At 40.8% G+C, this 12,967-nt stretch overlaps 2 protein-coding genes across 2 annotated transcripts; one reads left to right on the top strand and one right to left on the bottom strand.

Moving 5' to 3' along the window:
- The first annotated feature begins 5,568 nt into the window (after positions 1-5,568).
- Positions 5,569-7,902, top strand: LOC133020544 (intraflagellar transport protein 80 homolog). The gene has a single exon (XM_061087140.1). It carries the CDS (start codon positions 5,569-5,571, stop codon positions 7,900-7,902), a length of 2,334 nt encoding a protein of 777 aa, XP_060943123.1.
- Positions 7,903-10,576: 2,674 nt separating this feature from the next.
- On the bottom strand, positions 10,577-10,945 carry LOC133020564 (prefoldin subunit 1-like). Its single transcript, XM_061087167.1, has one exon. It carries the CDS (start codon positions 10,943-10,945, stop codon positions 10,577-10,579), a length of 369 nt encoding a protein of 122 aa, XP_060943150.1.
- Positions 10,946-12,967: the final 2,022 nt, after the last annotated feature.

The following is a 12,967-nucleotide window of genomic DNA, read 5'->3' as shown; positions in this document are numbered from 1 at the left end:
CTATAGTTATAACATTTTGTAACTGCTTAACAGCCTATGTGCCCTGGATTTGAGTGTAAACAAGTAGTAGGATGTAATGTTGACATGAGTCATACTCACACTATTGTGTGACCACACTGTAATGATACAATATCTATACAGAGACTGCATCAGTTCACATCTTCTTCTTAGAGTACTGTATCTTTCAGCTCCAAATGCAGACAGTATAACAATGTTGATAAAACCAGTCAATTGAAATTATCGTATAGTGATTAATGTTTGGCAAACACACCTGTAGTGATACAACATGTTAATCAGTTCACATCTTATTCTTAGAGTACTGTAAAGGATGCATGCAATAATGTAAACCAAAATAAACATAAATATTCCCTGCCTCACATGTCTAACCCATCACAATGACTTAATATGGGTTCACAAACAACATTTGAAAAGGACCAATGCACTTTAATTTGAACTTTACAAATCCCACAAGAAAACGACTTCTCTGATACTCGAATACTTATGACCTTGTGATATTTCAGTTTTTCTTTTTTAATGAATTTGCAAAAATTTCTACAATTCTGTTTTTTTTCTGTCAAGATGGTCTGCTGAGTGTACATTGATGAGAAATAAAATTTACTTTTTTGATTTTAATGACTGCAATGAAACAGAGTGAAAAATTTAAAGGGGTCTGAATACTTTCCTTACCCACTGTATGTTTATAAATGGCAGTGGCATGGCCCCCCTGTACCTTGCACATGTTTGAATTTAAACATGAATATATGAACCCGTGTAATATTTGAATAGCTTAGTCAATCAATCAATCAAGTTTTATTTGTATAGCCCACATTCACAAATAACAATTCGTCTCATGGGGCTTTAACATTAGTATTGAATGCACAATATCAGGGTAGTTATGTTTATACATGGCACAATTTTATACAATATATATAGTACTGCTCCATCTCTCCACCTGTTTGGGGGTCCTTGGCCTGAAAAACGTTGACCCCTGCATTAGACCGTGTAATGAAACATACCTGTCTCTTTCAGCTCCAAATGTAGACAGAGAGACAGGTTCCTGAGCGATACGTACCACAGCATGACAAGGGGGGGCACAGACCAGAATACTGATATACAACATATTCACATGTAAATAAAAGGTACATTAAACAGTACTCCTTTTGTAAGTACTGAAAAGAAGCTCACAAAGATGTTAGGACTGATTTAGCCGAATCATTGGCTATACAGCGCTCAGGTCTGTGTAAAAACCATTATGTACAAGTTCTCACTGAATCTGCATGGAGATAAATACACATGTGAATAAAATGTTTACTTTGGGGAATCTGTAATGAACAAAGTTCCACTTTTCAGATATTTTATTAAAGTTTTAAAACAGTTAAACATTAAGTGTCACCCTCATTGCCGCAGCTTGAACTAAACTCACCTTTCTGAAAGCTTCTCCTTATTCTGAGGTACTTTATCACTACTTTGAGAATTATATCTGTGTATCATGTGATAACAATTTAGTAGCACTTAAATGGCACTTACTTATAGCACTTTGTAGTTTTGCTTTATTTTTGAAGACATTTTATTTTCTTGATTCTTGTTGTTCTGGGTTTGTACCCTCTGGGTTGAATGCACTTATTGTAAGTCGCTTTGGACAAAAGTGTCAGCTGTGAAAAATGTAAAAAAAATTTTTAAATATGACCAGGAGAGAGCTGTTGATATGGAAGACCATCGTTTTCTTTTGCATTTAAAGAGCTCTAGTTTTTGGAGGTTTCTTGATCGGAAACTTTTTGTCAAAGTGTGGGCTGCTGGTAGGCTGATCTGTCTACTGCAGGTTCAGCCATTAGACAGTGATGTCCTCTTTTTGGATGGTTATACCCTTTAGCCTCTGGATAGAAAAAGACTACCGGGAGAGAAGCTGTTACTGTGACATCTCTTATGTACTTATCTTCTTGCTTGTGCTGTGACTTAAAATCAGAATTTCCAATATTAATAAAAACATGTTAAAATATTTCAAAGGATCAGGAGATATGATTCATGTAGGTTAAAAAATAAGTTGTTATAAAATAATACATTCAGTGGTATAAAAAAATATTGTGGGCACAACCCTCATGCATAAATTCAGCTCAGTGTGATGATAAGTAAAAAAATAATTGCCTGCTATTATCAATACACACCACAAGATGGCAGCAGTACTATACAAAAAAGAAAATGGCAAACCTCTCTCTGACCTCCCAATGACATAATCCATCTGCTGAGGAACAACAGACTATTCTGCCTGAAATGAAGAAAGATGGAGAAGATAGAGAGAACAGAAGTGGCTAACAGAAAATACACAAAACACAGACAATACTAATGATTTTTATGTTTAATCATTTCATTGGATTGTATTATATGTGTCACAGAGTGGCTCCTAAAATCAATTTATCTGGTAAAATGTGTATAATTCAGTAATGGTTCTTTCTCAACCCACATTCACTTCTCATAGTAGGTGGTCATTTATTATAATGCACATTGTAACTAAAAATGGTGCCACCTCCCACATATATTTTTGTATAGTGTGTGTAGTGCGGTGTCTGGATTGCCGCAAATTTTTTCTCTACATTATTCATCGGCTGTAATTGAGTGGTAAATGTTAGCGGTATCCTGAAGCAATTACTTAAAAGGGTAGTTCACAGAAAAATGGAAATTCGTATCATGTTACTGACATCGTTTAGAGTTGAATTTGAATGTCTCCGGACACTTGTATGACACCACAGGAGCATGGAGGCATTTCATGTTTTTTTCTGTTTTTTTTTTACATTTGAAGAAGTGGTCCACATTTACTTTGATTCTATTGGATTTGGCTGCAATGCTGTTTACCCCTGAAACCCACAGTGTTTTATGGACTCAAACACTTCACCCACCCTTCCATCGGCATAGTGGTGAATAGATTATGAGTGAATTTGGATTTTTTTATGAACTATCTCTATATAGTTCCAGTGTGGAAGATTTAAGTAAAGAGATCGATTGGCAGAAATTGAATATAAAATAACTCTATAGTGGTACTTTCACAAGTGTGTTTCATCTAAATTGTACGAATTTTTGTTTTCTTTAATGGCCCTTTAATTACTTTATATAAAGCAGAACCTCTCTACGGAGGCTGCCATGTTTTCTACAGTGTAGCCCAGACTAGACAAACTAAAGACCTTTTGAGTTTAACGACAACTGAAGCCTTCCACAGGTACTCTTCCATGTTTGGAAAGGGACCGTGAGGTGTATTCAGCTGCAACATGCAACTTCACCACTAGATGTCACAACATTTTAAACACTTTCACCGCATCTTGGCATCATAGAGGAAATCATTGCTGCTCTCTGCACTATAAATTGTCACACTTATTGTGTGCCTTAATCTGTGTTTGCAATGTAAGCTTGACACATCAGAAGTTGAGGCTGGTCCCCATTTACCGAGGAACAATTTAATAGTTGCCAAATGGCTTCTTGGGTTGCGTAATCCACAGTATGGATAACAGAGGAGTATCTATTATTATTTTATTATTATTCCATGACATTAACGAGCCTAACAGAATACAAATGTGATCTTCCTGCTCTCTCTCTTCTCTCTCTTGACAAAGTGCTGCTCATTGTGGGAACTGTTTGGTTTTTCTAAAAATGTGAACTATTTTTTAACCTTGTTTAGATAAGTGCTATACAAATAAAGTTATTAATATTATTATTATTAGTACCTTTTTGGAAATCTGGAAATCCTGTTAAATGAGGAGGAAATTACTATTTAACTGTGCAGTCAAGGTGACAGAAATGTTCAATGTTCCAGTTTGTTCTCTGTTTACAGTGGCCTACTGAAAAAAATAAAAATAAAAACATCTTCTCAAGATCACTTCTGTTATAGTAGAAAGGTATAGATAGCATACATTTTTGACATGTATCTATTTAGGAGATGAAGCATATTTGTCAGAATCTATTTGTTGAATATTTGGTCGAACCAAAAGCACTGAAAGTGGCAGATATTAACAGAACACCATTTTATGACTGTGTTGCAGGGCTTGATCAACGCTGGCCATGAGGCAGCTCTTTTGAGCGATCTAAACAGACTATACTAGGCTGGTGTGAACACGCCCTTAGAATCAATTCATACAGTTGCCATTTGTCTGCACATGCCAAGCAACACTCGGTGCATCTAGTCAGGGAGCATCCCATTGATACTTAGTTTAGTCTTCAAAAGCAAATATATCCAATATATATCCCAAATATAGTTTTCCATTCTCTTCCAGCAATTTGTCCTATTTGTCACCTGTTTTTTCTTTATAACATGCTTAAACTCATGAATTCCTTTTTCCTTTCTGTGTTTTCACCCCAAGATGGAGACAAACTCTATAGCCCTATGCACCATTTAATTGTTTAAACTTCTGGGAGAATGGCCTTGCTGTGACATCACCCACAGAGGTGCAATGGGTGCACCTTCACATGTCTCCTTGACTGATCTCATGGTTACTGCCACCTAAAACAGAGATTCTCCATTCCTCCACAAAAGGATAAAAGAGACAGTTCCTGTTTGGCTTTTGTATCCCAACCCCAAGGCACATAAAAAGTAAATGTAAAAAAATGTCAGGGGGTATCTGATTAACAAAACACAGAATTGGCCAATTAATAACTGTCATTTAGACGGCTACACCATCACAATTACATGCAAGGGTGTGGGAAGCCTGACCAGAGTGGCTTTTAAAACTAGGAGGCAGACTCAAACGCAATGTACAGGTATCAAACATGTTTATTTTTCTAAAAATAATCCCATGTTGCACGTGTATCAAACATAACAGTAACAGTTAATTTAGCTCAACTGAACAAAACTCAACTCAATAACACGACCAAAATGAACTTTACATGGCTACAGTCATATAGCCCACGCTGACTAACCATGGCAACTTTTCCCAAAGCTTAAATATGGCAGTATGATTGAAACCCTAGGGGAAGATGGCGTGTTGGCAAAAAGTAACAGGGAATCTTCACTGATTGATGGTTTTTCTCCCATGCATTGTTTTTGTGTGTTGGTTTTGGTAATATAAATAACTGTCATTAACTGATGTGTGAATGTTGACAGCAGTACTGTAGTAATCCATTATTTATTATTGATAATTGCTTTAATGAACCTTTTTTCAATCACTAACTGCCTTAAGATTATTGAACTCATTTGAATCTGTGAAATGTTGATACTTTTTGAAATATTAAGCTTTTTCTGCAATTTATGGAATTAATGATTCTGTCAATGGGAGGCTTCTACAGTGGCGACATCACGCAATGTGACATCGCATTATTATGAGCTTTATGTGACATCATCACATTCCTCTGAAGTTTCCACTGATGCCACATTCCTTTGATGTATGAGATTAAGGGAATGTTCAGTTTATTAACATTTTGCAGTGATTTCGCCTTGTTCTTGGTGGTCACATGCCATAAACCAAATAAACAAGAAGAGGTACTCAGCACATCAGTATTTTCAGCAGAAATGCATGCAGAGGCATGACATTTATAGTATATTACTGTACTATTTCAATGTTGTTGAAGTCACAAGAGTGAACCTCCACCATGAGATTGAAAACATCGCTGTTAAAGGAATCCAACCATAAGGAACTAGTGAGTTGTGTTGGCTGGACCACAGCAGATGAACTGTTCTCATGCAGTGACGACCACCAGATCCTCAAATGGAACCTTTTGACCAGTGAGAGCTGTTTGGTTGTCAAATTGCCAAATGACATTTACCCCACTGATCTACAGTGGTTACCCAAAACTGTTGGTGGCTCTAGACAGACCCAGGCGGAGATCTTTGTCCTTACCAGCACTGATGGAAAGTTCCACCTGGTCTCCAAGATAGGACACATCGAGAAGAGTGTTGAAGCACACAGAGGAGCTGTTTTGGCTGCAAGATGGAATTATGATGGGTCTGCTCTCGTCACAGCTGGAGAAGATGGGCAGATCAAAATGTGGTCAAAAAGTGGTATGCCGTGCTCAACACTAGCCAGCCAAGGGTCTCCTGTGTATTCTGTCAACTGGAGTCCAGACTCAAAACGAATTCTCTACACATCAAGGGGATGGTTATTCATTAAGCCTCTGCAACCCAGCGAAAAAGTCATACAGTGGAAGGCACATAATGGGATTGTCCTGAAGGTGGACTGGAATTCAGCCAATGACCTGATACTATCAGGTGGAGAAGACTCTAAATATAAGGTATGGGACAGCTTTGGCCATCAGCTTTATTCCTCGTCAGCTCATGACTACCCAATCTCCTCTCTGTCCTGGGCACCAAATGGAGAAGTGTTTGCCGTGGGCTCCTTCAATTTCCTGTGGCTCTGCGAAAAGAGTGGATTGACCTATGCGATGGAGAAACCCAACACAGGCAGTGTCATAAATTTGGCCTGGTCTTCAGATGGCACCCAGTTGGCCGGGGCTTGTGGTAATGGGCATGTCATGCTTAGCCATGTGGTCGAGCAGCAATGGGAGTTGAAGAACTGTGTGGTCACTCTTACCAAAAAGGGCACCATGCAGGTAAGGAACGTGATGAACGATGCAGTGCACGCATTGGAGTTTAGAGATCGAGTCATCAAAGCCTCACTGGCATATGGTCACCTGGTTGTCGCCACATCCCTCCAGTGCTATGTTTACAATTCAAGTAACTGGAATACTCCCCTCATCTTCGACTTGAAGGAGGGAAAAGTGAGACTCATCCGGCAAGCAGAGAAACACTTTTTGCTTGTGGAAGGAGCAGGGTTGTATGTGTTCTCCTATGAGGGTCAACTGATATCTTCCCCTAAATTCCCTGGTATGAGAGCTGACAGCCTAAATGCTCAGGGTGTCTCGCTGAGTAATGACACAATTGCCATCCGGGACCAGAGTGATGAAAAAGTCATCATTCTCTTTGATGCCCTGAGCGGGAAAGCCCTTGGCAACAAGAAGCCCTTGACCCACATGCTGGAGGTGGTGGAGATCGCTCTGGACCAGTGTGGCCCATCCACCAAGAGGAAGATGGCCTTCATAGACAAGAACTGTGACCTTTATCTGACTTCTTTTTGTCATCTTGGACTAAAGCACAAAATCTTCAAAATTGGCAGCATGGTTCACAGTATGGCATGGAATGATAACGCTAACATCCTGTGTGGAATCCAAGACAATCAGTTCACAGTGTGGTGCTACCCGAGTGTTGTATTCACTGACAAAGACCTGCTGCCAAAAACACTGTACACGAAGGACAGCAGTGAGTTTAGCCGATGCCCCCACATTCTGAGCTATGTTGGGACCAAGGTAACGTTACGCCAAGAAGATGGTTCACTCTTTCACAGTGCCATATCTCCATACCCAGCCTTGCTTCAAGAATACATCACATCTTCATGCTGGGAGGATGCACTGCGCCTCTGCCGCTTTGCCAAGGACAAAACACTGTGGGCATGTCTGGCTGGTATGTCCTTGGAAAACAGGGAGCTGAACACAGCAGAAATTGCATTTGCTGCCATTGGAGAGTTACCAAGGGTGCAGTACATTCAATTAATAAAGAACCAGCCATCCAAGGAGTCATCCTTGGCTCACTTGCTGTTGTTCAGTGGTCATATCTTGGAGGCTGAAGCAACTCTGTTACAAGCTGGACTCATCTACCAGGCCATACAAGTCAACATTAACCTTTTCAACTGGGGGAGGGCCATGGAGTTGGCTCTCAAACATAAGACCCATGTGGACACTGTGATGGCCTGTAGGCAGAAGTTCCTTCAGAAATTTGGAGAGAAGGAGACAAATGTGAAATTCCTGCAGTATGCTGGAAAGATTGAGATAAACTGGAATTCCATCCAGACGAGGATAGAGATGGAGTTGTCCAAAGAAAGACAAACAGCTGCAAATAACTCTGAAAGGAGTGTTATGGGCACTCAACATTAATGTTGCTGTTTTAATCTCTGTTTATGTATCTCTCTCTGTATATATGTCAAATGCCTTTGGATGTATATTGTAATTTAGCAAGATAGAAATAGAAATGTATTGAATATATGACATTTTTAGTGTTTTTATTAAAAATCTGTATCACTGACATGCTGATGCATGTTGTATCTCTTCTGATTTGTTGTTGTATCGTATTGACTTCAGCTCTACTTCATCCTTCTTAATTTAGCTAAATTCTTGTCCACTACAGCTAATATGGCACCTCCCTAGTGGCCACCCAGCAGCTCCCGCTTATTCCTGGCACATTTTTTCCCTTATCTTGTCTTTTTCAGTTACTTTTACTCTCTTTTGTATGTTTTTGCTCCTTTAACTTTTGTGCACTATGGACACCAAGTGCATCACGTTTGCAGTGTTTTTTCTTCTGTTTTTTACACTGTCAACAAAGCCCGTAGATCTTTTGTGGAGCCATGGTCCTATTGTTTGCAGTAGGGATCAGCTGTTAGCGCTCTGTAACACAGCGATGCTCCCAGAGGAGAGATCCGACAGGAAGTAGAAGGGGGAATCATGCCGGGGCCCAGCATTGCGCTAGGAGGAGACACTACAGCCCCGAGCTCCCTTCCACCAGCATGGGGAAAGTAAGATCTCAACCCAATAAGATGGACAAGTTAGCGGTGTTGAGAGGGACTACTGGCGGTGTAGCATCATGCTGTTCATGGAGACATGGCTATCCACAACAACACTGGACTCAGTCGCCGCACTTGACGGATTCTAGCTGATACGGGCAAACAGGACAGTGGAGTGCGTTAAGAAGAAAGGAAGAGGGCTAGCAGTGTTTGTAAATGATAGATGACGTCACTCTGGGCACATCACTAGTAAAGAACAGTACTGCTGCGTATTCGAGCCTATCCAGGATGTGAGGTGGCCCTGCACCTCACATCCTGGATATTTAACAACCTGATCAACAGATCCCAGTATGTGAGTGTAGCGGGGATATTGAGAGAGTTGCCACAACGCCACCCGGGGAGTTTCACCTCCAGGAAATATTAATATTTGTTAAGTGCAACAGCACAGGTTCATGAAATCAGAGGGGCAAGAGACGTGTTTAAACTAATAGTAAATCACTTTAATATAAATCAAATACAGGTAACCAAAAACACAATGAACAACACACAAAACACTAGTTAACACATGAATTAAAATTCTCGACAACGGGACAGGGCTGGGACTTACCGCGGCCACGAGAACCAAAGAAAAGGGGGAGGGATTAATAAACAAACCCGTGACACTGCAAACCAAACAAAACTGATCGTGAAGAACCCCACCCACCAGGCATTGGGTCACCGCCTCCGGCCCACAGCACCTGACCACAATAAAAAAAAGATTAAAACAGGTCAAGATTGAAAACAAGTTAAACCAAACAACAAAATAAAGCAAATACAAACCTATATAAACACAGTGTAAATAGGGTTAAATGTTACTTTAAAATCGGGCGTCCCCCCGACGTGATCCCTCCACGCGCCATGAAGGTGTAGCGTGGAGTCACAGTGGAGACTAGGATATTTCTTAAAAATGATCAAGTCCTCGGGCTGAGCCAGGCAGTCTTAATGTCACTCAGTGCCTTTCTCAGTTTCTCCAGACACTGGAAAGTGTTGTTTTAATGTAGTGCAGTATATAATAAAGGCAAAACCAGAACTTCAAACAAAACCAGAACAGCAGGTCCAATGATGGCCGACGAGGAGCAGGGCCTCACCCTATCAGGCCAAGGCCCCGTCCCAGCAACCCGGAGGGAGGGAGGGAGTCTCCCCAGCTGTAGCTGAGTCCTGCAAGCTGATGCGCTACTGCACCTGAAGGTCCCCGGCGGAGAGATGCCGCGCCGGCAGTCAGTCGCACTGAGAGGGATATCTTACGAGAGGCGTTTGGTAACCCGCCAAGCTCCGCCGCAACGGAAGTAGCTCTCCCTCGTTAGCAAAACCCACCTGAGAGTAATGTAACCGGAGGGAGGGCGAGGCAAACACGGTTGCCTCCTTAAATAGGGTGCATGACTTCGCCTAACAACCGGCGCGTCACAACAACCGGTAGAGCGCCCCGCAGCGGAAGGGAGGGCGCACGCATCTGGCTACATGAGGACTCAGGACTGTGTGTCGGACACGGCGATGACTCTGGGACTGAGGAGGAGGACAGGGAATACAGAAGATTGACGCAGGCCAGCGGACCTGCCTCCAGATCAATCTGGGAAAACCCAAAGACAACTCTGATGAGTTGTGGTATTGTAACAGAACAGCACATAGAGCAAACAGGAGGCCCAGTCCTGTTTCTGTAAAACTGGCATGGCACGAAGGTATGGTATTGTACATGGAACCGTTACCTGCAGGGTTGTATGGGGTTGTACAGGATTTTGCAACACCATAAAAAGAGCAGAGCTGGTGAATCAAATAACTCCCTGGAATTAGACAGGCACTATTCTCCTGTACAGATATAATGTGCAATATACAATATACATAATATATAGTGGCATATACACTACTGTGTGAGTATGTACAAAAATTCCTCAACAGGCAGTTTTGGAGTAACAATACTGTTTAATTCAAGCTATACAATATTGAACTTCAGGGTAGATAAGTTTGAAGGGCTAGCTAAAAGTCGTCTTCGTCCATTGCATCTTGAATCCAAAAGCTCACTGAGCTCTCCGGGACAGAAGCATCTCTCTGATGTTGTCTTTAGCTTCTTTCACGCTGTGTTCAAGGTACACCTTTATCTGCTGTAAGTCTTTGATCTTCTTGTCAGCCATTTTCTGTTTGTCCATCAGCTTATTGTTGATTTCCTCTTTCGTCTGCACAATGAACATGCGTACCACTCCCTCGTAGAGTCTCGTGTTGTCAGGCAGCGTGTTGATCTCTGCGTGTGTTAGCTTAGCGTGTTTGTGGACTCGTGTCAGCTGATCGATCTGCAGATTAGCTAGTTTCACCTTCTGCTGGGTGTCAATCATCTTCACCTGCAGCTCGGAGAAGGCCTTCTTTAGTGCCAGGTCAATCGTCGCCGCCATCTTCAACAATTCTGAACCAGAAAACCCAAACATGTTAATTTTACAAAAAATAATCCCATGTTGCACCTGTAACTAACAACAACAACAACAACAGTAACAGTTAAATCAGCTCAACTGAACAAAACTCAACTGAATAACTCAACCAAAATCAACATCACACAGCTGAACCTATATTTTCCCTTCCATCAGCAGGCGCTGACCCAGACGACATCATCACTTACCACGCCAACTTGCCTCCAAGCTTAAATATGGCAGTGTGATAGAAACATTTAGGGAAAATGGCGTGCATATAAAGCTTTCATCACATTCCTGTGATGTTTCCACTGATGCCACATACCTTTGATCTAAGAGATCGACGGAAGTTTTGGTTTGTTAAGTTTGCCAGTAATGTGCTTTGATCTTGTTTGCCACCTACTAATAAACCAAACAAACAAGAAGAACTACTCGGCAAAGCACATGTCAGTCATTTCAGCCGAAACTCATGCAGCGGCATTAGTATTACTATATGTAACAGTTGCTCTGTCTCTACTGCGGGTCCCTCGTCAGTGAAGCCACCAGACTCTCCAGGTACAGGTTAGAATTTGCTTTATTTTTCCTTTTCACAGACACTTTTTACTTGTGCACCCCCCCCCCCCAACACAGTGGGGGGGGCGGGGGGTGTCTGTCCCACACTCTACTGCTGATAAAGGGAAGAGAGTGATAGCCAACACAGAACACCTGTGTACAATCACTGGAATGAAACTGCTAACATCCTGTGTGGAATCCAAGAAAATCATGCAGAAATGAAGACATGCCTATTTGATTGTAGCATAAGTTGAGCTTCCATATGTAGGCCAGGTCCTTGAGGTTGTGGGAGACGAAGTCCAGGTTAGATCCTTGCGGAAGTCGGTTGAAAATAACTTGTTTATGTGGCCACAATATTCAGATGTCCTTTTCTACTATAAGAGAGATGTTCATGCTGTCATGTCAGAACCTGATCCAGCAACCTCACGCAACTCTTAGTTGAGCAGCCAAGATTGGGCAAAGTTCAGAAAATGCATTTAACACCACATGCCCGACTTTCACGCGAACATTCCAAATACCATCAGCAGTATTATGATTGTCAAGTTTCATGAAATATTTATTCACAACAAGGCCACAAATGTGTCCTGCACTTAAATGTTTGTGATGAGATTGTCATGTGAAAAATGTTCCTGAAATGTTTGTGTTCATGAATATTTTTTGAAATTTTAAGAAAACCTAGTTTTAATGTATTTTTTGTATGGAATTTATTGATCTCTTTAAATGATGGAAGGACATTAAAAGAAGTTTTCATATCATTTGGAGTGACCACGTATCGTGGTGCGACCAAGAATAGTAAGACTTGTATCTAAATAAAATATCCAATATCTGTGGCTGAAATATTAATCACTGGTACAGTATGCATAAAAGAAGGGTCTTTTTTGTAAACATTTTTATCAGTTTAATGCACTTTACAGGAAAATTTTGTCTGTTAACTTCATTTAAGACGGGGACCTTGACCTTATGGAACAAAAATATGAGGTCATTGTTTACAAAGACTCAAAAGAAATGCAAATACTGTGTTTCTAAACACTTAAATTACTGAGAACTTGTAAAATATGTTAAGCATGTCAAGGAAATGATTTTATGTATGTAGTGTGTTTGTTTATGTATTTGTTTATTCATTTAAATGTTGTTTTGTTTAATTATTCAGTTATGTATGTATTTGTTTATTTATCTATTGTTTATTTATGTGAATGTGTTGTGTTTCTTGACTGACAGTTTGATCTCCGGAGCAGAAGATAGCGGTAGTGAGCTCGATCCAGACACGGACAGGCAGAGATATAGGAACAGACCCTGTGTGTTTATGACATGATGTGACCAGTAGCGTTTTTAGCCTGAAATTTCAGGTGGGGCAATTTTGTATGACGTCATGTCACCGTCACAAAAATAGAGGTAGCTGATTATTATAAGCAGTAGGCCTATATAGACCAGGAAGATATACTATGGGCTGCATTTTGA

This window comes from Limanda limanda, chromosome 15 (assembly GCF_963576545.1).
Source record: "Limanda limanda chromosome 15, fLimLim1.1, whole genome shotgun sequence".
NCBI lineage: Eukaryota > Metazoa > Chordata > Actinopteri > Pleuronectiformes > Pleuronectidae > Limanda > Limanda limanda.
The sequence above is the reverse complement of the archived record's forward strand: the minus strand, read 5'-3'. Positions and strand labels throughout refer to the sequence as shown.